This window comes from Oryx dammah, unplaced genomic scaffold (genome assembly GCF_014754425.2).
Source record: "Oryx dammah isolate SB20612 unplaced genomic scaffold, SCBI_Odam_1.1 HiC_scaffold_17, whole genome shotgun sequence".
Lineage (NCBI taxonomy): Eukaryota > Metazoa > Chordata > Mammalia > Artiodactyla > Bovidae > Oryx > Oryx dammah.
In genome coordinates, this window is record NW_024070201.1 from 51,217,776 (window position 1) to 51,243,377 (window position 25,602).

At 46.3% G+C, this 25,602-nt stretch overlaps 1 protein-coding gene and 1 non-coding gene across 3 annotated transcripts in view; one reads left to right on the top strand and one right to left on the bottom strand.

Moving 5' to 3' along the window:
* Positions 1-25,602, bottom strand: part of C2CD3 (C2 domain containing 3 centriole elongation regulator) — a 118,836-nt gene that overhangs the window by 1,412 nt on the left and 91,822 nt on the right. Inside the window, exons 30-32 of one of the 2 annotated variants that reach the window (XM_040258805.1) lie at positions 22,211-22,431; positions 19,193-20,114; positions 13,346-13,457 (exon numbers count right to left, since the gene is read on the bottom strand). In XM_040258805.1, coding sequence (XP_040114739.1) covers positions 13,346-13,457; positions 19,193-20,114; positions 22,211-22,431 — 1,255 coding nt within the window. Of the gene's footprint in view, positions 1-13,345; positions 13,458-19,192; positions 20,115-20,267; positions 20,449-22,210; positions 22,432-25,602 lie in introns of those variants that run through there. The other variant, XM_040258806.1, reaches the window with a different exon arrangement.
* On the top strand, positions 18,347-18,419 carry TRNAW-CCA. The gene has a single exon. It is a non-coding gene; the product is annotated as a tRNA-Trp (tRNA).

Here is a 25,602-nt window from a genome sequence, read left to right on the forward strand (position 1 = left end):
AGCCGCTGGAACACCAGGGAAGTCCCATTAATTCCTCCTTTAAGGTGAGTGCTTTTGGCTTATGGCATTGTGGTCCTTTGGATTCTTTTATGCCTCATCCATTTGTTTAACCAATCCTTTATTTCTGTGCTGGGTTCCTGCCCTGAAGGAGCTTGAAGGATACAGGAAAGCCACCCCAGGCTGGTGGTGGAGAGCAAGGCCCTCGGGTGCAGGTGGAGGCCTGGCAGAGGAAGAGGCAGGTGAACTTGGCTGACCTCACAGCATGCAGTCTATCCTGTGGATGGGTATCTCCTCCCTGCCCCCACATGCTGGAAGCACACTACCACTCCCTAGGCACCAAGAACCAGCTTGGTGGAGATCCTAGAGGTGGAGACTTTCCCTGCTCCTTAGTAGCTCTGCTGATGGGAAGCTGAGGCCCAGCTCCAGCTGCTTCTGGGATCAGTATACTGAGTGGCCCTTCTTTCCTTCATTTCCCCACCTTGTTGTCTACTGTGAGAGGGAGAGAGACCAACCGTTCCTGACCTCCACAGCTCAGAGCTGAGCTGGGAAGACAGAGAACTATTCCAAGAATTAAAACAGCAGCTTGGATATGATAGGGGGGATGGCAGTCAGGCAATCCTGAGGGTCTCCACCAATCTGGAATTCTAGATGTCAAGGGAGGGCACACACCCTGACAAGCTCTCAGCACCGAGAGGCCACAGGTAGGTTCTCTGCTGGAGAACTGAGAGCAGAACGGACCGTGTGGCTGGGCATGCTCAGCAGAGGTGAGAGCATACTGCTCCCAATCTCCTAGACAGGCTGAGGCTAAAAGGGGAAAAAGGAAACGCACCCTGTGCTGGTGGTACCTGCACCCCCTGATGCCTCAGGCCGGGGAGACCAGCCACCCAGCCACTGCCTGAGGCCCTCTCCCTCCAGACTGAGTGCTCCTGCAGGGCATGGCCAGAGTCTGGTGCTGTGTCTTCCACTGGGACAGGCCTGAGATGGGAGCTTGAGAGCTTCTGGCCCGGTGAATGGGTCCAGCCATGGTGACCAGAGACTTCCGTTACCTGGGAGGAGACTGCCTCTTGCAGCGAATCTCCTTCATTTGTTCATTCCTGAGCCAGTGATGGCTCAAGCTGGAGGGGAGACAGATGCTGATGCACCCCTCAACCACAGAGATGAAGCTCAGAGCCTGGGAGCACAGAGAGAAATGCACGACAGTGGGAAGGACGGGGCAGCTGCCAACAGAGGTGGTACCCGAGACACACAGGGTTTCAGCCCAGCTGGGGTGGGGGTGAGGTCATGGCATTGGAGGGAGCAGTGTGAGCGGGGCCTGTACCTGCCAGCTGGGCCCACATCTGTGAACCAGCCACAGGCAACCTCCCAGTACCCACACCCGGGCCCAGCAACCTGCAGGGGCGGAGGGGGGGGCTTATCTGCAAGGCCCAGACCCAGGGACGGACAGGACGGGGCTTGGCTCTGTGTCCTGGGCAGGGCAGAGCTATGGAAGGTCAGCAGCATTTGGCTTATGTTGATCTCCAAAGGGTCTAAAATCGTCCTAACAGTCAAGTTTCCTTCTTTATCAGGGCTGCTACCCCAGGACATACAACGTTACAGGGGCTGGGCAAGCTCCCAGGCTCTGAGCTTCATCTCTGTGGTTGTCGGGTACATCAGCATCTGTCTCCTCTCCAGCTTGAGCCATCACTGGTTCTGGAATGAATGAAAAAATGAATGAGGTATTTGCTGCAAGAGGCAGTCTCCTCTCCAGATAATTGAAGCTGCCTAGAGTAGGACCGGAGAAGGCAATGGCACCCCACTCCAGTACTCTTGCCTGGAAAATCCCATGGACGGAGGAGCCTGGTAGGCTGCAGTCCATGGGGTCGTGAAGAGTCAGACACGACTGAGCAACTTCACTTTCACTTCTCACTTTCATGCATTGGAGAAGGAACTGGCAGCCCACTCCAGTGTTCTTGTCTGGAGAATCCCAGGGACGGGGGAGCCTGGTGGGCTGCCGTCCATGGGATCGCACAGAGTCGGACACGACTGAAGCGACTTAGCAGCAGAGTAGGACACCCCTAACTATTCCTCACTGGAGCTCTGGGGGCACTGGGAAATTGTCACTATTGCTGTGCTTTGAGGAGTCTCAGCCTTCCTGGGGAGGCAGGAGGAGCCCACATGGAAGCAGGATCATCAGACTAAGGATGTCATATGGGGGGTGAAGTCCCTGCAAGGGTCCTTTCCAGAAGAGGGACTTAAAACAACATGAATGTGGAATCTGAACAAAGCCTGTGAGAAAAGATGTTCCAGGTGGAGGCTCAACTTGAGCAAAGGTGTGGAATGTCTTTGCTGGGAAAACAGTGGGGACGGGCCCGGGTGACTGCAGAAATGGAGGGCAGAAGACAAGCCCAGAGCGGGGGCTACAGTTCCTGAATGTCTGGGGAGCAACTGACCATACTGCCCTTGGACTTCCCAGTGGTCTGTGTGTTAAGCCTGGCACTACATCAGGGGTGTGACTGTCCCACCCAGTCTATGCAGGTCTGCCATTAACTTCTTCCACTTCCAAATATGGAGACCTGCTCTTTTCTGGGCACCTCGACACCCAGGCCATGAACATGGATAGGCCTTTCAGTCTGTTGTTTGAGACCGATGTCTCAAAGGAGTTTCACTGTCAAAGGCAGAATTCCACCGGGAGAAAATAAAGCATCAGGGAACAAGTAAGGAACAGTAGTGGCAGCAAAACATGGGGCCTCCTGGGCCTCCTCAAAGTGAGGAGCTGGGCTTCTCCGACCTTGGCCAGGGAGCTGGTTCTAGTCCTGGCTCTACCACTTCTTAGCCAAGTGGCTTTGGGCAAGTCATTTCTTCTCTGGGCCTTAGTTTCCTCATCTGAGAACAGATCAAGATGAGCAGATAATACAAGAGGAGCTGCCCTGTAACCCAGGGACTTCTCTCGGTCCGTGGCTTCCTGTTCAGCCAACTCCCTGTGATGCAATGCCTTCTCAGAATGCTCTCGCCCTCTTCTTTGGTCTGAAATGTGATCTGATCGAAACCCCTGTGGTCTGGGTCCCTTCCATCCAGTCCCCAGATGGACGTCCCTAAATAGGCCACATGTTCGCTGGAGGGTGGTGGGTGCAGGTGCCCCCATTTACCCCTGCTTCAGGGTGTCCCTGGACCTTCTCAGAGGGGAGGTGGTGGGGTGGAGTGGAAGGGACACTGGGCTGCAGCCAGTTCAACTGCCTCACTTGCTTGAGGCCAAAATGCTCTCTCTCTGGGTCCTGGTATCTTCATTACCAAGAGAACTCCCCTTCCTTGCCCCACGTCTACTATGAAGCTGAAATACAATTCAGACATGACCAAGGCTCTGGTCCGATATGCCATCCTCTAAAGGGCAGAGCTAAGTGGCAGCAGAGCGGAGAGCAGAACAAAGACTTGCTGCTCTCAGACTGCACTTAAGGTGCAGTGCGAGTGGCTGCGGCGCCTCCCAAGGCAAGCCCAGTGCTGGCCACGCTCCCCTCCTACTGCCCCCCACCAGTGAGCTCCTGGGCCTGGCAACGGGGCTGAAGTTGCTTTTTACTCCAGAGCAGATCCCTTATATGACATAAACACTGATTCAGGAGCCAGAAGTAAAACTTTCCAAAGAGCTGAAAACTGAAAGTAAACAGCGCCCGGTTCTGGCTTGGATGGCGCTGCTGAGAGTTGAGTGAGGCTCAGCACCGCCGCCGCCTGTTCACCTTTCACCCCCTTGGCTGGCTGCCTCCCCTGGGGCGGCGCCCAGAGTCCCGTCTGAAGGCTGAGACTAGGACTTCCTTGTGCTGCAGGAAGTAGCAGACTCAGCAGCTGCAACTCGGAGCAGGGGGTAAGTTAGGACAAGATGTGCAGGCCGGGGGCCCAGCCCTGACAGGCAAGTCCTAAGTCTGACTGGGCCTGGCTGCAGCATGGCGGGCTCCATGCTCCATGGGCCCCCTGTAATCCTGCTGTAGAGCTCTGGTCATGTGGCTCTCCCTACCTATACACTCCCACCTTTCCTCACGCCCTGATGCCTCCCTCCCCTCCTCCGAGAAGGCTTCCCTGAAAACAGACCTACTCCACAGGCCCCGAGTTACCCCTCAGCCCAGACCTCAGTCTCCTAATCTGCACTACAAGGAAGCTGGGCTAGATCAAGATGCCTTAGCCTTCTGAACCCATGCCCTGCCTGGGGAGAGGGCTCAAAAGTCCTGGTTCCTGGGCAGGAAAAGGTAAAGTGACACTCCCGGAAGACTCTGGCCGCAGAGCTGCTCAGGCAACTTGAGCCGAGCACCCGTCTGCAGCCTTGCAGGCCCTCTCCCTCTCGGTGCCTGCTGAATGCCTGTGGGCCAGGGCGGCCACCAGCCAACTGTGGCTGTGTCCCCTGACTTCTGTACACCCTTGGCCAGAGAGCTCTTCTCCTCCCTAAAGCCTTAATCAGAAATGCTTTGACCTTTGGGTCTCCTCCTGGGGCTCTGCAGAGGGCTAGGGACTCGGCAGCTGAAAGAGGGAGGCAATAGGTCAGGCTTCTTGCCCCAAGAGGGGCAGGTCAGCCAGGAAGTTCCCTTGGACTCCAACCATCCGGTCTGGTGATCTTGTGATAGGCTGGGTTCCTCCAGCAAGACTGTGTTTCTCTTAAATGGCTCTAGGCTGGGGAAGGAAAACCAAGGGACAGAAAAATTATTTGAGCTCCTGGGAGAAAAGTAGCTGTGTCAGGACTCAGATAAAGGCACTGAAGCACAGAAAAGTTAGGTAGCTTGTGCTGGGTGACACAGCTAGAAAGTGGCAAAGCTGACTGAACTTAGGCTGTCTTACTTGGAAGCCACGCACTTAACTGTGATACAGAACTGTGTGGGAGTCTTTGAGGGAGGCACAGCTACAAACTAGGTCCATATTGCACCCCCAGACTGTGTGTGGGACCTCAGAAGGTCAGCAGCAGAGCCAGGAGCTCTCAGCTCCCCAGCTGGCCTGGAGCACCTCGATCCCTATGATGTCTGAAACTGCTGGGTGGGAGGGGGCTGGGCAACTGAAGGCTTTCAAGGGGACACTTATGCCTGGCCTTGTCTTCCGCCTCCTACAGGACCCCTCATGATCAACAGCACCTGGCCCCAGACCTGCGGTACTCCAGGGACTCAGATGACAGCTTGATTCTTGCTCTTCTCTTTTTCTCTCCTGACTGCTTCAACTCAGGCCAGGCCGATCTCACCCCATCTCTGGCCTCTTCTCTAGCACATATTGTTTGTACCTCCTGGTTACCACATTCTGTTGATTCTCTGAGAGGTTTCTTTTCTCCATATCCACAGCCTGCAAAGCCTTTCCTTCATCTTTGCTGACTTCTACTCATGCCGCCCTACATGGCTCTGTCAGCCTTTCCCTGTACTCATTCTCTTTGTTTTGTTCAGTACTAATATAGGCTAAATGGCATTTGAGAAAGTCAGTTGAGTAGTTTGGTGGCCAATGCCCTCCCTGAAGACAGGGTCCATGGCACCAGGTCCACCATTTCTACATCAGATAAATGAACTTGATGGAGTTGGTGGAACTTAACATATACAGATAAGTCCCCTGGGAAACTGTAAGCTTTGGCGGGTGTGGGGGTGTGTGGAAGCGTGGGGGTGAGGAAGGGGCCACAACTCCTTCTCTACTTGTGTACAGAGTTCAGGACTTTGAAATTTGCTGAAAGATGTACATTTCAAGTTTGAGGCCCTAACTACTTTCCTACTCTCTGGCCTGCCTGTCCTCCGGTCACTTTGGGCTCTCCTAGTCATCAATGGTAAGTTACTGGAGGGTTCTGAGTGAAGGAGTCACATGACTCATCTCATGATTTACTTAACATCTTAAAAACTTAACAGGATACTGTATGGGGAGTGGGCTGCAAGGGGCAAGGGCAGGAGCAGAAAGGCAAGTTAGGAGGCTCCTAGGTGGGAGATGATGGCAGTTTAGACCAGGTAACGCTGGGAGTGTGAGCAGTGGCTGGGTCTGAATTTAAAGGCAGAGCAGCCAGAATTTCCTGGTGGATTAGAAATCAAGGCATCAGGGAGGATTCCATGGGTTTTGGCAGGAACAACTAAACCAGAAAGAGAGAATAGCTATTAACTGAGATGGGAAAGACTGAAGAACAGATTTGAGGAATACTCTGGAGCTGTTTTAGGTATGCTGAACTTCAGATACCTATTAGATATCCAAGTTGAGATGCTACATAGGCAGTCAGACATATGAGCCTAGAGTCAGAGGATAGGTCTGGGCTAAGATGGTCATTATGAGTCTTCAATATATAAATGGGATTCAAAGCCATTTGACAAGATCAGACAAGGTCATCTAGAAATTAAGTGTAAATAGAGAAGTATAAGACCACATCCTGGGTCACCTCTGTATTCACAAGTAGAAGAAATGAGGAAAACCAACAAAGGTGGCTGAGCAAGAGCTGCTAACAAGGGAGGAGAAGAACTGAGAAGCACTGATGCCTTAGAAACAAGTGAAGAAACTGTTCAAAGGAGAGAGATCAAGTGTATCGTATGCTGCTGAGAGGTCAAATAAACCGGGCACTCGGACTGGGTAACTGGTTTAGGAATATGGACTTTTTTTTTTGGACAACCTTGAAGAATCCTTCCATCCTCTGGAGGTAGAGTGTGGTAAAAGTCAATTACAGTGGGCAAGCCTGGTGGAGATGCAGTATGGAGAGGCACAGTAGTGGGAGGGTGTGGGTATGAGTAGACTAGTTAGAAACAGCTATGGAGGAGATGACTGGGATGAGATAATGGAATGGTGAGAAGTGAATGGATTCAACGATATTTAGGGGACAGAATTAACAGGCCTTGGTGATAGACTGGCTGTAGGTGTGGGGGATAAAGAGTGGGAGGAGGGGAGGAGGACAGGAAGATGACACATATACTCTGGCCGGGTAATTACAGGATGGTGGTCGCATCTACTGAGATAAGGGATGCACGCAATAGCGGCAGGTGTGCAAAGGAGGATAACTGGCTCAAGTTCTGGATGTGTTGAACTGTTTGTAACATCAACTAAAAGACTTCAGGATGCTGCTGGACCCACATGTGTCTACAGCATGGCAGAGAAGTCTAGGCTGAAAGTAAGGATTCGAGAGTCAAACTGTAATAATAACTGAAATAACTCAAGTGGTTGAGACTTTCCCAAAGAAACATGTGCAAGAGCAGAAGACGTAAGCCTGGGGCAAACAACACATACATTAACGCTGTTGCACCCTCTACCTCCTTTTTAGGGAATTTGATAAAATTAGTCTGCCCCTGGCAACTAAGCAAACAGAATCAGATGTAACTATAAATAAAACCCAGGAGCTGTCCTGGTGAAGAGTTACTTTATCACAAAGAAGGAAGAGAAAGCATAAATAGCAGAACCTGACTGATTCATAAGTATCGGGTGGGCAAAAAGGTTTGTTTGGATTTTTTCTGCATGATGTTATGGAAAAACCCAAACAAACTTTTTTTGCCAACCCAATAATTTCTAATGTGCCGCTGGAGTGTTCCTGCCAGACCCGCCATCCTTCTCCCTCTTTTGCTTCTTGAAAAGGTGAAAACCAGAAGATCAAACAGTTACGAGGAAGGAGAGCTGAGGGCTCCCCTTACCCTCTCTGTGTGACACCTGGTTCCGTTCAGTACAACCAGGCTTTCAGGCCTTAAAACCCCATCTGACAGATGACACCGACTCAGATCAGAAGATCTGCCGAAGGTCACACAGAGTCGTATCCACTGTACTGTGGGGGACAGAGGGGAAAGGCCAGCCTCACAAACGCTGGAGTGGAGACTGTCTGGGAAGCTCCTGGGTTCAGGTGCTCGGTTTCAGTGTGGAAGAAGGACTAGGCCTTCCCTTAGATCTTGTGAAGCCAGGTGAGCTACTGTATAGCTGTCCCAGGACACTGCTTGAGAAAAGTCCAGCTTCTCAAAGGCTCCTCTTCAGCCTTCAGGGCCTTAGGAAGAGGCAGAATAGATGGAATCCTCAAGCTGGGGACACATGACAAGGCTCCTGCCCTCCCCTGCCTACCTCTCACTTTGAGCTATTGACTGGGCCTGAACCCGAACCAAAAACAGAAGACAAGAAAACAAGCTTTCATCAAACGGGAAACTCTATTACCACATCTAACCCCATCTGCTTTAGTACCCACCTTCTCTGCCTGCATGGATGCTGCAGGGTGAGTTTTCTACTTGTCAAAAGGCTAACCCACATGTGCTCTGGATCCCATGCAATCGCTACAACCCAGGGCGTAGTTTCTCTATTCTCTTTCCCTCTCCAGCATCTTCCTCTTCTCTCTTTCTCTACTGGTCACTGTACTTGGCACTCAGAAAAAGCTGTAGCCTTCTGTATAAAAACAAAAAACAAACTCCCCATCTCAGATGCTACTCCACCCACTACTCTATACTTCTGATCCATAGTCATAGCCAAATCTTGGTGTCTCCATTTTGTCACCATTCAATCATTCTTAAAATTTAAATTACATATGATTTTGTGTTTTCACTGTGTAACATACCAGAGAATATGTAACATATGTAAATTATGAAGCATAATAAACATGAACATCTATAAATCCGCAACCCAACCTAAGAACTAAAGCATCATCAATATTGTTGAATGTGCTCTTCTTCCTCATCCAATCCCCTGCCTCTACAAACTATGAACGGTTGTAGTCAAACTGTTAAAAACCAGAGACAAAAATATTAAAGGCAGACAAAGAACAGAGGTCATATAACATTTGAGGCAACAGCAATGAGAATTACACTTGTTTCTCATCAGAAACATTGGATGTCAGTAGAATGTGGAGGGATAGTTCTAAATGTGGAGGGACAGTTCTAAATGGAATTACCTGGTGATCCCGTGGTTAGGATGCAGAGCTTTCATTGCTGAGGGCCTGGGTTCAATCTCTAGTCAGGGAACTAAGATCCTTCGAGTGGGCAAAAATGAATAAGTAAAATGCTAAAACAAACACAATTCAAGTTTGAATTCTATATCCAGTGGAAAAAAATGTTTGAAAAATGAAGGTAAAATATATTTTCAGCCAACTGAAGTTGAAAGCATCAGTTCCCCATAGGTCTGCACTATATGAAATTCTGAAGGAAGTTTTTCATGCTGAAGGGAAACGGTAATAGGCTGAGACCAGGGTGTAAAGGAGGAATGAAGCCAAGAGCATAGGATGGAGAAAATATACTGCTACAAACAAATCAAGTAGTGAGAGGCTCATAACCAGTGAGGATGGCCAACATCCTGATGCTGCCTGGGTCCTGGGGACTTTCAATGCTGAATGAGACAATTCTGGGTGAACTGTGACGACTGGCTATCCTAACTAGGACCCAAGATGAGGTCCTGAGGAGACAGGTGTTCTGAGAGCAGTAAACAATGGAGTTTTGTTGAGGGAAAGAAAGAAAAAAGGCCGACTTCCCTGGTCATCCAGTGGTTAAGAGTCTGCTTGCCAATTCAGGGATCCCCGGTCAGGGAAGATTCCACATGCCTCGGGACAACTTAAGCCTTTGTGCCACAACTACTGAGCCCATGTGCACTAGAGTTTCTCTGCAACAGGAGAAGCCACGGCAATGAGAAATCTGTGCACCACAACCAGAGAAAGACCACGCAGCAACAGGGACTCAACGCAACCCAAAATAAATAACAATGAAACAAGGCTGAAAAGTGTGTGAGACTTATCTTTCTCAGAACTAGACGTGCCCTTTAACTGAAGTAAACATTCTTATATCTTCCCCTCCCATCCTTTGTATTTATCTTTAATAGATTAAAGACAATAAGTCACCCAGGAGCTGGCACATCATGAAGGCAGAAACACAAAAGCAGGAAGAGCAGTTCTGTTTGGCTTGGACACAGTGATTTGAAGGCTTCCCTTCCTACAGGGCACAACTCACTGACATTTCACCCACTTGGCTGGGAGGGGAAGAGGGAAAGGAAACTAACAGGGTCTGCTTTTTTTCTCTAGGGTAATTCTTATCATCCTCTTATTAGGTAAGAAGCATGTTAGCCTGATGTTACTTCAAAAAAAAAAAAAAGAGAGAGAGAGAAAGGCCAAGTCACCTGCCCAAGATCACTAAGCTATGTGAGATTATTTCACTTCACAGGTGGTCTTGCTCTAAAGCTTGTGCTTGGTGCTGGACACGGCCCTGCTACGCTGGCGTAAGTGCTGATGTGTATACAAAGGACATGCAAGGGGGGATGCAGAGCAGAAGATGAACCAGTGACCTGAGCCAGGGCAGAAATAAGGCCCCAGAAGTGCAGAGCTCCGGGGGGGGGGGCGCGACTGGCACCTCTCCTCCTCTAGGACAGGAATACATATCTGATAAAAACTGAGATGTGTGGGAACTTAAGACTGATCCATGTGCCAAATAAATGAGGTGTCCTTAAAATGGTGCTGGGGTAGATGAGGGAAAGAAACCAGCGAAAGAACAGACACCTCTGTAGGACTATACCCCAGGTTTCCAGGACACTTCCGGACTGATCCCATCTGTCATCAAAGTAGGCTCTGGAAGAGCACAAAGAATGTTCAAATGTTAACTGTAAAGGAGACCTACAGAAAGAAGGTAAATTAGCTAAAAAATATACTGTAAGCCAAATGTCATGATTTTAAAATGGTGCAAAATGGAAAGCACAGTTTGGAGTCATACGTTTTTCTTTACTGGTTAGGAGACCCTGAGCAGGTGAGAATATACTTCACTTTATATGTGTCTCAGTTTCTACAGAATAAAAACTACAATACCTTGTAGGTCTGTATGGGAAGTTCTGTATTAGTCTTAGTTTTCTCATCTATTAAGTGGAGATAACAACAGTACTTCTCTTGTTGGGTTCTTGGGAGAATTAAATCGGTTTATATCTGTAAAGTGCTTAGAATAATGTCTAGTGCATAGGTAAGCATTAAACAGGAGTTAGCTATTATAATTAACAAATAAGCTAATACATTTTGCTCACAGCATGTATTATTCTCTAAAATGATTTTCAAAGCTCTACTATCCACCTCCTAGAGCAATGAAAATAAAATATAAACAAACGAGACCTAATTAAACTTAAAAGATTTTGCACATCAAAGAAAACCATAAACAATATGAAAAGACAACCCACAGAATGGGAGAAAATATTTGCAAAGGAAGCAACTGACAAGGGATTAATCTCCAAAACAAAGACCTCAATCAAAAAAATGCAGAGGATCTAAACAGACAGAGGGTACATATAGAAGGCCAAAAAGTACGTGAAAAGATGCTCAACGCTTCTAATTACCAGAGAAATGAAAATCAAATCCACAATGAGGTATCTCCTCACAATGGTCAGAATGTCCATCATCAGTTCAGTTCAGTCGCTCAGTCGTGTCCGACTCTTTGCAACCCCATGGATTGCAGTACTCCAGGCCTCCCTGCCCACCACCAACTCCCGGAATTTACTCAAACTCATGTCCATCGAGTCGGTGATGCCATCCAACCATATCATCCTTTGTCATCCCCTTCTCCTCCCAGCTTCAATCTTTCCCAGCATCAGGGTCTTTTCAAATGAGTCAGTTCTTCACATCAGGTGGCCAAAGTATTGGAGTTTCAGCTTCAGCATCAGTCCTTCCAATGAATATTCAGGACTGATTTCCTTTAGGATGGACTGATTGGATCTCAAAAAGTCTACAAATAATAAATACTGGTGAGGGTGTGGAGAAAAGGGAATGTAAATTGGTACAACCACTAAGGAGAACAGTATGGAGATTCCTCAAAAACTAAAAACAGAGCTACCAAATGATCCAGCAATCCCACTCCTGGGCTTGTATCAAGGGAAAACCCATAATCCAAAAGGATAAATGCACCCCAGTGTTCCCTACAGCACGACTTAAAATAGCCAAGACATGGAAGCAACCTAAATGTCCAATGGCAGAAAAATGGATAAAGAAGATACGGTAGACATATACAATGGAATATTACTCAGCCATAGAAAACAATGAAATAATGCCATTTGCAGCAACATGGGTGTATCTAAAGTTGATCATACTAAGTGAATTAAGTCAAAGACAAATATCATATGATATCACTTATATGTGGAATCTAAAAAATGATACAAATGAACTTGTTTACCAAACAGAAATAGATTCAGACTTCAAACTTATGATTCCCAAAGACAAAAGGTGTGTGTGTGGGAGGGGTAAACTGGAAGTATGGGATTAACATATAGACACCACTGTTAATAAATATAAAACAGATAATCAACAAGGATCTATGGTATAACACAGGGAACTCTACTCAATGTTCTCTAATAACCTATATGGGAAAAGAATCTGAAAAAGAATGTGTGTGTGTGTATATATATATAACTGAATCAATTTGCTGTATACCTGAAACATTTTAAATCAATTATTCTCCAATATAAAATAAAAATTAAAAAAGTCTTTACTGGACTATAGGTGAGATGACCTTAATCACTGTGACTGTATAACCAATAGAAATTTACTCCAAAATTTCATTTATAAATTGGGTGCCCAAATAATAAAAGGGGAATTAAAAATAAAAGCTGCACAGGCAGTGGTTTTGTGTCTCCTCAGCAGAGTACAGTAGTTAGAAACACAGAATTTGAAACCAGAATGCTTGGGTTCCAATTCTGTTTCTACCACTTCACCACTTGTGTGAAGCAAGTTATTTTACCACTTTGTGCCTCAGTTTTCTCCTCTTAAACAGAGATACAAGGATGTACTTCATAATAAGGTTGCTGAAGTAAAGGAGCTAACAAAGTGCTTCAAACTGTGGGGTACCTGGCCAGCCATGATCATTTTCAGCTCAAACACTGCCTCTTCAGACAGCCTGTTCTTTCTCAGAGCATCCAGTACTCGTCACAATTGGTAAATATTTTTTCTTTATGATTTGTACTCCATTAAGACAGGGAATTTGCCTTATTTACTACTGTATACTCAGCACCTGGCACAATGCCTGATACAGCACAGGTACAGTAAATATATGCTGAATGATTTCGAGAAGTAGATATTAGAAAGGTGAGGTGCTGTGCCAAGGCAGAAAAGACAGCTAGGATTTGTACCAAGGTTCTAAGCACCTAACTTGGCTGCATGATGAATAATCTGTCTTTGCATCTCCTGCTTGAAGCTTCCAAAATACTCAGTATGCGTATTTAGCCAAGTCCTGTTTTTATGCTTCTGTGCTAATTCTCTTATCTGTCATCTTAGCGAAAAATGCCTTGCTCTTTACACACGTGCATTTCCTCACTTTTCCTGAGCTCCTTCACTGTTGTGCCCAGAGGATAAGCTCAGTGCAAGAGAGTGACCACCGTGACCACCACAAAGGAGTGTGGCCGGGGCCACTCTGCATTCTGTACACTTTCACTGAAGAGATGACTCTACAGGAAACAGGTCGGCTGGGTATCCTCTTACCTGATCTGTTGTGGCAGGTGGTGGCAAAGCTGCAGAAATGGAGAGCATCCGCAGGGAGGCCTCCAACTCCTGGGGAGGTAGAAAGAAGTTGGGGACCACAATGGGCTCTGGGCTGTAAAGGTAGTTAAGAGACACAAATACCTGGAAACCATCTCCTGATCAGTATCCTTTGACCTCAACCACTCCTTTATTCCCCCAGCCCCACCCAACTTACTCCTGTCCATGAATCCTTTGCTCAAGTGGTTCCCTCTGCTGAGAAGGCCCTGTGAACTCCGTTAGGAGTATAGATATAGATATAGTATAGATATACATGTTTATACTTTATAGGTCAGTTCAAATCTCACCTTCTCCAGGAAGCCTTCTCTAAATTATAGCCCACAATGATCCCTCCTTCCTAGTCCAGAGCAGAGTCTGAAACAAAGGCTAATGCTTATTTAATCTCATATGATTCTCCATTTGTTTCCCTCAATATTTACTAAGCTTCTCAAAGGCAGAGGCACTGTACTTCCTTCAGTCACCTCACTAACTCCCTGGAGCCCGCATGAGGCTGACAGGTAGCAAGCACTGGATCATTCTTGCTGAGGGCCTGCTGGTCAGAACATGACAGACAGGGTCGGGGTGGGAAGGCGGCTCTAGGGCAGTGCCTGAGGCTGGAAGGTGGTGCCAGGCACTAAAGGAGGGCCTGTCCTACGGGGTGTTCTGTGCTCACATCCAGAAATGGCTCTGATTGGGCACAGCTGACCCACCATCACGACGTGAGCTCTAGAAGGCAGGTACTGTACTTGCACTTCTCTGTATGTTCTGGAGATACCCAGTACTATTGGTTCAAAGTGCTGATTGAGTTTGGGATGGGGCTTATTTTTTTGGCCCCTCCTTGAGGCTTGGAGGATCTTAGCTCCCCGACTAGGGATTGAACCTGCGCCATGGAATGAAAGCACCGAGTCCTAGCCACAGGACTGCCAGGGAATTCCAGGGAGGGGACTATTTTGATGATCTACATTTTTGTTTCTGTTAAGTAAGCTAAGTATGGTTCTGATACAAGCTGGTCTAATGCTGTACTAATGCTAGACTTTGAACCTGAGGAGGGCAAATATGAGCTCTTTTTCATACTACATTCCTGTCACCTAGTATAGTACCTGGGACACAATAAATGTTTAATAAATATCTACAGAATGAGTGGGAGTGGAGTTGGAGACCATGAAGAAAACAACCCTTTAAACTCAGACATCCTCAGAGGCCTCAGTGAGGTAGGGCCTAGCTGTTGTTGCTGCTCTCACTGCTGGGAACTCTGCCTGAGAGTCGGTTGATACTGTGGGGAGAACAGCTCTGCTGTGAGGTGTTCAGGGTGTGTCTGAAACACCAAGCTCCCCTTGTCAGCCCGGCAACCACCTGCCTTTCTAAGGGTCCTGCTGCTGCTGCTGCTGAGTTGCTTCAGTCGTGTCCGACTCTGTGCGATCCCATGGACTGCAGCCCACCAGGCTCCTCCATCCGTGGGATTCTCCAGGCAAGAGTACTGGAGTGGGGTGCCATTGCCTTCTCCTCTAAGGGTCCTACTCTAGCAGTAATCTGTCTCACATTAGATGATAACTTCAGGCAAGTTCACATTTTGGGCTTGTTCCTTCACCTATTAGATGGATATAATAATTATACCTTTTAAGGATTAAATGATGTTATACATGCAGAGTGCTTAGAATGGCGCCCGATACAGAGCATGTACTCAATGTCAGCTGTTCCTGTCTCCTCAGTTGAGAAGGAAAAGTTACCACTGGTTCCCTCCCCCACTTAAACCTGCTTTCCATCCCCACCTCTGCACTATCCTCCTAACACAAAAGCCAGCGAATACACGTCAGCCCACTTTCTGCTGGATCTGCCTTAAGCATCCGGGTGCTGACCACCACTCCCTGAAACTGCTGCCCCCATCTCTTGACCAGCCCTCCTCTGCCTCCTCTGTGCTGGTCTCTGCTCCTCCTGCCCTCACGTGCTGGTGATCCTCAGGGCTCTGTCTCACATGGCTCTCCCTGCCAACCTCGTCTGTTTCTAGAGACACTGACCTTTATAGCAGAGCTCCAAGCTGGCGTGTCCTCCTCTCATAGGCAAAATGCAAATATGCAAAATGGAAATCTGCCTCTTCCCTCCAGATTAACTTTGTGCGCTGTTCCCTACCTGGTAAATGACCTACTTGTGACAGAAATCTCTAAGTCATATCTTTCTGTTTTTGTCGTTCTCATCCCCTGCCCCTATTTAATCCTATCAAATCCCTCCCCTTCTTCCTCATCATAAAGCAGTTTATGCTTCAGGTCAGACTTTCTTTATTTGTTATTATCACTCCCAACGTTCCTATCTGTTCCCTCCTGACCTACTGCACCCTCTACAAGCCACAGGGAGAATTCTCTAGCCTATAAAGCTGACCAATCATGCACTTGCTCACCACTAACATCTCCTGAACACTGTCTGCCTATCAGCACTATACTAAAAAGGTTACATTGTTAACTTTCACAAAGCCCCCACAAGGAAAGTACTGTTTTAATCTGCTACTGTCATTACCTGTCTCCTACCTCATATGGGAACTTCTAGAGGAAGGGTTTGATTCAAACCTCTGTCCTTATTATATAGCACAGTTCAGTTCAGTTGCTCAGTCATGTCTGACTTTGCAACCCCATGGACTACAGCACACCAGGCTTTCCTGTCCATTACCAACTCCCAGAGCTTGCTCAAACTCACATCCATCGAGTTGGTGATGCCATCCAACCATCTCATCCTCTGTCGTCCCCTTCTCCTCCTGTCTTCAATCTTTCCCAATATCAGGGTCTTTTCCAATGAGTCAGTTCTTCGCATCAGATGGCCAAAGTATTGGAGTTTCAGCTTTAGCATCAATCCTTCCAATGAATATTCAGGACTGATTCCTTTAGGACTGACTGGTTGGATCTCCTTGCAGCCCAAGGGACTCTCAAGAGTCTTCTCCAACACCACAATTCAAAAGCATCAATTCTTTGGTGCTCAGCTTTCTTTACAGTCCAACTCTCACATCCATACACAACTACTGGAAAAAACCATAGCTTTGACTAGATGGACCTTTGTTGGCCAAGCTTTTCAATATGCTGTCTAGGTTGGTCATAGCTTTTCTTCCAAGAAGCAAGCATCTTTTAATTTCATGGCTGCAATCACCATCTGCAGTGATTCTGGAGCCCCCCCCAAATAAGTCTCTGTTTCCATTGTTTCCCCATCTATTTGCCATGAAGTGATGGGACCAGATGCCATGATCTTAGTTTTCTGAATGTTGAGCTTTAAGCCTACTTTTTCCACTCTCTTCTTTCACTTGCATCAAGAGTCTCTCTAGTTCTTCGCTTTCTGCCATAAGGGTGGTGCATCTGTGTATCTGAGGTTATTGATATTTCTCCTGGCAATCTTGATTCCAACTTTTGCTTCTTCATCTAGTCCAGCATTTCTCATGATGTACTCTGCATATAAGTTACATAAGAAGGGTGACAATATACAGCCTTGATGTATTTCTCCCCCTATTTGGAACCAGTCTGTTATTCCATGTCCAGTTCTAACTGTTGCTTCCTGACCTGCATACAGATTTCTCAAGAGGCAGGTCAGGTGGTCTCGTATTCCCATCTCTTTCAGAATTTTCCAGTCTGTTGTGATCTACACAGTCAAAGGCTTTGGAATAGTCAATAAAGCAGAAAGAGATGTTTTTCTGGAACTCTCTTACTTTTTCTATGATCCAATGGATATTGGCAATTTGATCTCTGGTTCCTCTCCCTTTTCTAAATCCAGCTTGAACATCTGGAATTTCATGGTTTACATACTGTTGAAGCGTGGCTTGGGAGAATTTTCAGCATTACTTTGTTAGCATGTGAGTACAATTGTGTGGTAGTTTGAGCATTCTTTGGCATTGCCTTTCTTTGGGACGGAATGAAAACTGACCTTTTCCAGTCCCATGGCCACTGCTGAGTTTTCCAAATTTGCTGGCATATTGAGTGCAGCACTTTTAACAACTGTGCTTTTGGGCCTGCAATTACATAGCACAGGGCCTGGCTATCCTTACTTTTTGGAAGAATGAGTAGTTTGGAAGGCCTGAATTAAAGCAGTACCCTTAGGACCTGGGCACATGTGACTGGTCCTCCACTGATCTCAAATTCTGAGCACACAAAAACTGACTGCAGAGGCAGAAGCGTTAGAAGCCAGGGTGAATGAGGCAGGAAAGAACCTCGAGCAGACTGCTCTCAGTGCTCAGCCTCCAGCCATTTCCTGCTTAAGTCTCTCCTGAGCCCATACTCCCCAACCCTCAGGTTTCTGTCTTGCATCCAGAATCATATCTGTGTGTTATGTCCAAATGTTCCCACTCATTTGATTTTCTCAAGAATCCTTCAAAACTGATAGTTCACTTCAGTCTATATCACTGACCTTTTCTGTGTGCAATGTCTGGGGACACAGAGAATGACAAGGCCCTTGACTTCCCTGGAACATATAGTCCGATAAGGGATTATTACCTCCATCTTATAAGTGAAGAAATTGAGGCTCAGAAGGGTTAAATTATATACCTAAAGTTATACAAGTAGTAAGAGCTGGGTCTTGAAGGGTCGAAGCCAGGTCCCTGACTTCTAGTAGAGAAATCACTGCAAAGCACCACAAAGGCAGCCTGCTTCCCTACTGGCCATGCGACAACCCATCTGTCACTGGGATAGCATGTGAGCTGATCAATCAGCTGTTTAGGCTATGGATGAGAGGGTTACTGATGGTCCTAAGTGGTTTCCTTTCCCCATAACATGGCCATCTGCATTTCAAAGGAGGAAGAGAGGGAGTGTTAGATACACTTCTTCCGACCAACACTGCCATCCTGGGGGGAGTGGGCAAAGACCATTTCAGTGGTATCCACTTCCCTTATACCTTGGCCACATCCTTTGCCTAAAAAAAAATTGAATAGTACACGTCACCATAATTCTTAGTCTTTGTTTCGTTACATGCAAAACAGAAACGATACTGACTTTAAGGACTTCCCTGATGGTCCAGTGGCTAAGACTTCAAGCTTCCAATGCAGGGGGCCTGGGTTCAATCCCCGGTCAGGGAACTAGATTCCACATGTCACAATTAAAGACCCCTCATGCTGCAACTAAAACCCAGTGCAGCCAAAATAAACAAATATTAAAAAAAAAACACCACCACAATACCGACTTTAAAGACTTGTGATAACTGAACTTGGAATGTATGTAAAGCACCCAGCACCTGGTAAATGCTCAATCACGGGCAGGACTCTTCTTACCTTTTCTCTATACCCTCCCCTGATATTTCAACTGAGATTAATGGTCTCATACCTAAGATGCAGAGCTTTGCCTTCAGGTGTAAAATACGCAAAATTAATCAGATAAATCAGGCTAGGATAGGCTAATGAAGGTGCTGTGCTTAGTCACTCAGACTCTTTGTGACCCTATGGACTGTAGGCCACCAGGCTCCTCTCTCCACAGGATTTTCCAGCCAAGAATACTGGAGTGGGTTGCCATGTTCTCTTCCAGGGGATCGTCCCAACCCAGGAATCAAACCCTATCTCCCGCACTGCAGGCGGATTCTTTACCAACTGAGCCATGAGGGAAGCCCAATGACTGTGCTGCCAACATCTAAACCCAGTGCAAAGCATTATGCTCCAGAGGCCTGATGATAATGGTAGAATCATAGCACCTGGTCAGTGCAGGTGAGTTTTCAGAAGGAAGGGGATATTCCTATGCCTCTGAGTGCATTTGATTGGGAGGGTTGGCACTGCTCACTCAAGTGGCTGGTCTAAATACCAGCATCCAAAATGCCTAAAGATGGCTTAAGGGGCTACTTGGGGGAAACACCAAAGGATACAGGAGGAGGCTCTGCCTCGTGGACACCTCTGACCCAGAGGTTGTCTGCTTCTGCCTGATGTCAGGGCAGGTGATGGGTGGTTGCTTATGGTTTTTCCTTCTGCTTTGGGATGCTGGCTGCAGAGCGAGTTTCTCGGAGCTATCAGCAGAGTCACTTAGCTCATCGGAGGCCACTTCCTTCTTAGCCTGGGACTGTGGCTTGGGGCCCTGGTCCTGGTTTGCCTTTGGTGAGTGCCACCCAACACAAGTGTCACTCTGCTGGCCTCCTAATTGGGTCATGTGGGAGGTGAGCTGTGGGTCTGCTGAGGCAGGCTCTCCAACCCTGGCCTTAGACACCACACCCTCACAAGACACAGTACTTTCGCTTGGAGAACCTTGCCTATGCAAGTGGGCATCGACATTCCTTTCCGGGCTGGACAGAAAGCTACTTCTGACCCTGAGCTCCTCTCTGGGGAAAGACTCTGATGGACAAGAGAAGCCTTCCCTCTGGGCCTCATCAGGCTGAGGGCTCATGCTCTCACTTGCATCTGACATGAAACTGGACCACGGGCTAGTTTTGTCTGTCACAGTGGTGATCTCATTGAGGGTCCTGGGCTCAATGATGTCTTCCTCGTAGTCCTCGTCACTGAAGGCCGGGCCTGCCTCGGTGTCCTCAGTGCTCTGCATTTTTGTGATGGGTACCATGTGCTCCAGGGCCTCATGAAGCTTTCCTCTTCCACTTGAAGTCTCTTTAAGAGCAGAGGGAGGTGGGGAGCTCCTGCTCTCATCTGGAGCTCTTGCCAATGGCAGGTCTGGGCTTGTGCTTCGTTCTTGCATGGTCCCTCTGTCCTGAGCATCTGGAAGGGCGGTGACTTCTCTGCTTCTACTCCTGGCTTGGTGAGAACTCAAATATCCTTGAGAATTCCTGGTGAGAGTCTGCAGATCTGAACAGTAACAGATATCACTCTTACTACAAGGTATGGCCACAGACCACTCAACTCTCCCACACCAGCTTCCAGTTTCAGATGGAGTCTTGCAATCAGACTTCGAACAAACCTCAAAGATAATAATCACTCCCAAAAATCAGTGAAACTATATTCAAGGCAATACAATTTCTAGCACTTTATTCTAATATCGGAGGACCAAAATCTAATCTATTTATAGCTGTGGTTACATCTGTGGAAACGCTTTCAGAGACTATCTGCTCATGCTCAGGAATTCTTGGGAGCTGGGAGTCCTGGTGGGCATGTTCAAGCTTCCATTTACTTCAGTAATTACCTATATCAAAAACCAAAATGAGAATCCACTTATTTACCTATTTGATGACAATTACTAGAACTATTTACCTGGAAAATAAAAGCAAGGAAATACCCATCACCCAAATGGTAAGGCAAGGGAGATACACAGAGAGAATGGAGGCAGCGTGAAAGGAGCACAGGCTTTGGAGCCAATCTTGGGTTCAAATCTCTACTGTCACTTGTCAACTTTGTGATTACGAGCAAATTATCATGAGTCTGTTTATCTTTACAACGTGATAAAACACCACCTTTTTCACAGGGTTATGGTGAAAAAATACATGAGATGAATGAACATAAATGAGCCCATACATAGGCAGTCAGTAGCTCCTTTCAACATTCATTCTCTCCTTGTGAAAATCAGTTCTCCTTCATCATTCCTTGCTTTAGAACTCCCCATTTTCTTCCAGAATAAAGATTAAACCCCCAAGCTTGCCTTCAAGGCCCTTTGGATTTAAGCCTTTGATTCTCCTTGCTCTCTTTACCTCTAACCTTTAAAGGGATTCCCCTAATCCACCCTCACCTCCACCTCAAACAAGCCTCCCTCTGTTGTGTTCTTATGCTTTCTTTCTGGGGGCCAGCTTCTTCCGTTGACTATAGAATGTATGCTTGATGAAAGCAGAGGCAATGCCTGTCGTCCACCACTGTATACTGCTGGAACTAGAAACACAATAATGTCTGGCATAGTTGGTGATCAATAAAGAGCTGACTGATTATTTCCAAGTAAGTGGAAGCCAAATACAGAGTACACTTCTGTGGTCCTGGCTACCAACAGGTTATATATCTGGGAGAAGATTTGTGTCTAATAGCAACCATGGTGGCTTTTCCCCTCCTTTTAAAGGGAAAAAAGTGGACTTACTCATTCCTCTGTAGAATCTACACATTTTGCTTGAGCAAAAGTGATACCAAGAGAGGGCTAAAGATGCTGATCTAGTTAATTTCTCAGTATTCCCTTAAGTGCGCTTCGTACAGTTTTCCAGACCTTAACAACCCTAGATTCTGATTCAGAGGAGCAGAGCAGGACCCGGGAATTCCTATTTCAAAATAAGAGTCCCAGGTGATTCTTATGCTCAGGCAAGTTGGAAATACTCGTTCTAGAGCAGTCTCTGTCTGGGCTGCACAAAAGAATTACCCAGAGAGTTTTGAAAAATCCTGATGCCCGGGCCCCACCCTCAGAGATTCTGCTACACTTGACCTGTAGTGTAGCCCGGGATCTGGAGTTTTTAAAGTTCTCTCAATAATTTAAATGCAGTTAAGCAAGAATTACCATTTTAAGGGGTTTTTGAAAGGGTGGACTGTGGACCACCAACATCTAGAATCATCTGGGATGCTTGCTAAAAATGCAGTCTTCTGGCCTTTGAGAATTAAAATTTTTAATATTTGTAGTTGAGTTTTTCAGAAAATACAGTGGCATGTATTCAGAAACTGCCACTGCAGAAATCATCTAACCCACTCCCCAGCAACCCTTATTCTGGTTGGGGAAACTGAAGCTTAAGAGGGAAAGTATATACTCAGAGTCAAATAGTACGTCCATGCCAGAAACCCATCAAGGACTCAACTTGGGTCTCATGGCTCTTAGTCCAATGCTCTTTCCATTGCACACATTTTCTCTTTCCAAAAGGAAGATGACAAGTAAGTAAGATGGTGACAGTTGTTCGTCTGTATCTGTCATAAGGGCTTGTCTGCACACATTTAAATGCTTTCTGAATAAGCACCCAGTGACAGTAACTCAACAAGAGCCATACCCGTGATTAAGGAGCTGACTTGCAACACCAGGTTATTGGATTTCTCCAGGATGCACTGGCTCTCGGGGTCTAGGCTGTTGGCTGCTGGCCGAAGACGTTCCGTCTGACTCTCCTGGCACTGCAAGATGGCAGTGTGCGTCTGAGGGCTGAGGGGAAGCAAAGGCTTGGTGAGCTTCTGGTTAAAGTACCGCTGCATCTGATCTAGCTCACTCAGATTCCTCCTGCAAAAGAAGAGAGGGAGAAGACAAAAGGGTAATTTACTAGGATTATGAGCATGTTTTATGTTCCCTTGACATTCTATTGCTTGAGCTAGGAACTTACTCTCACTTGATCTATTAACAGCAGGGGCCCTCTCTCTCCAATCCACCAATTCATCCTTCATTGACTACAATCCCACTGCCAAGGACATTTTTCTCCTTCTGTCTGGCTAATGTAATTCCTCTTCTCATGTCTAGCAAATATTCTACCTCCTTACAGGGAACCATTCTTATCGTTCCAGTCCTCACTTTCCCTAACTCTGGGCTAGCACTGATCCGTACTATCTTAAAACCATTTCTGGCATTCTTCAGTTCATGGGGTTGAAAAGAGCTGGACATGCCTTAGCGACTGAACAACCACCACCACCACCATTCTTGACCCTTCAAGCAAGTGACCTCTTAGCCTTCCCTGACCCTCTCAGTTGGTTTAAGGGCCATTCCTCTGTGCTCTACAGTTCTTTCTGCACTCGTCAAACACATGATTTGCTTCACATCAATTTCCCCCAATGTGAACTATGCTGACTCCTTGGTATCTACTGCATCTAGGACAGTGCTTGGCACAAAAAATGAATGCTGAATGGATAAACAGACATGAATAAATGACTTAAATCTTTAATTCAAAAGTCTTTAATGGGGCCCCATTCATTCTTAGTATTCCAATGAGAAATCACACCAACCATGATCACCTTCACTTGCATAGGATTTTATGTTTTATGCTTTTAAATACATTATCTTGTTTAATACTCATCCAACCAGATGAGGCCAGCAATTACTGTTTTACAAATAAGGAATGTGAGGTTCAGAGAATTTACATGATTTGACACACAGTAGCACACAGTTACTCAGAAATTGGAACTCCAAGACTTATGCTTTTTCCATTATAGTAAAGGCTCTGTTCCAACTGGGTTCATTTCTGCCTCTTACCTCTGCAGGCCAGAACGTGAGTTCAAGCTGCTCTCGTCTCTGTCCCTATCCTATTCACTTTTTTAAGGTATAGGTCATATCTCTCCCTTTCAGAGTCTACTGCCCCAAATCAGTGAACCACCTCTCCCTTCAACTCCTTCACTCTTGGCATCTAACCTTCTGCCTTAAAATTTCCCTTAGTTTTTTCATTATGTGTTAGTTTAGCTTCCCTAATTAGGCCATGAACATCTGCTAACAGAAGACTAATGTATATCAAACTTTTTTATTTCTCTAGGTTTCTCAATGTGCCTGGCACAACTGGCACAACACAGACATTAAACAACTGTGAAGTAAACAGAAAGTCTCTCTATCCTTTTGTTAAGAACAATCTGCGTATCTTAGAGTCGAATCTAAATTAAATGAGAGAACAAAGCTGATCCTTCTATCACTAGAAGCCACAACTCTATCAAATCACAGTAGATTTACTTAGCTGTTTACATCTGGGTTTATGCCATACAAATTAAATACCTGCAGTAGGAGCATGCAGCCACATGTAAACTTGGTGAAGCTTTAGAAAAGATGCCAACCCAACTGCCCTTGTTTGAGGTTCTGGGTACGGAACCTATTGACACCAAGCTGCAATTTTCTCATCTGCGAAAAAAGTTTGGTAATACTCACCCTGCAGGCCTCACAGGATTGCTGTGACTCAAATGAAACACTTGTTTTAGGGCTTCGTGAACCCAAAGAAGTAACGCAAAATTGACAGTGTCTTGTTTCATCTCTATTTTGTAGAGAATCTGTCTACGGCAGTGGTTCTCAAAACCTGGCTATAGGACTAGCGGCAGTGTCACCTGAGTGATGCAAATTCTTGGGCCCCATCCTAGACTTACTGAATTAGGAACTTATGGGTGGGTTCCAGCAATCACTGTTTTAACAAGCCCTTCATATGATTCTGATACACACTAAATTTTGAGAACCACTCCTCTAGGGCAGTGGTTTGTAGTCTGAAGGGGACATCTGGCAATGTATGGAGACGTTTTTGGTTGTCACAAATGGGGGAGGAGTGCTACTCGTATTTGGTGGACAGAGACCAGGGATGCCGCTAAATATCCTACAATGCGCAGGACAGGCCCCCACAGACAAAATACATGCTCAGACGTCAAAGGAGCTGAGGCTGAGAGAAACTGCTCTAGGGCAAAGCAGAGTTCCTTTTTCTCTTTCTTCACTGGGTTCCAGTGTGTCATGTGAATGATCTAATAACATGCAGCCAAACTGCTGATGGTTTTACTCGGCCTGCAGTCTCCAGCATCTTACTAACCTGAGAAACTGAACATATTACTTCCTTGTAAGTTTGAGCAGTTCCCCAGTCTATAGTGCAACTGCTCAGTCCATTCTAACCCATGTCCCACCAAAAAAGATTCTGCTAATCTTTCATTTTGAGTTTGTTTTATGAAATCAAACAATAGGTTATTAATTTTTTCTAAAAAAATCCTTTTTTATATTTGTTTTGTCAAATTTCACAGATTCTCTTCCTCCCAGCCCCATACCTTTCCATTTGAGAATCAAGTCTAAACTCAGCCTGACGCTCAATGCCCTTCAAGATCTGCCTCCCACAGAACTTGCCCTGCTCCTTTCATCTTATGCTCAGCTTCACTCTAACTTCACTGCTTTCCCAAACTAGGCTTATTGTTTCATGCTCCTTACAACAGCTTTTTCCTGAACAGAATGCCCTTCACATTTGTTGACTTGTTCCTTTAAAGACCAGTTCAAATGTGACTTCTTTATATCTTTCCATGACCAACCTAGAATGTTACTCATTCCTCCATGTACTCTTGGCTAGGAAATCTGGAACTCTTATCATATATACATGGTTATAACTATAATGGCAACATGGCTGTCTCCTCTGGGAATGGCAAAGCCATGATTGGAAATCAAGTCTATCTGACTCTGAAGCCAAATCCTTCCCACCGCACCACTGTTCTTACTAGGTAATCCAGGGGCTGGTCCAGATGATCTATAAAGATCCTTTCAACTCTCACAGTGCTTTTCTGACTCAGATGCTGACTGAGCTAAGAAAGAGACAGGGAAGCATTAACAGAGCAGATGCTGGTCTGGAAGAACCCAGTGGTTGAGGATAAAGACAGCAGGCGGGACGAGGCTTTGTAAATTGTAGAGCAGATGTGAGGGTGGTTATTTGGTGACTCATCTAAAGCTTCCGTATTTATAGGTGGG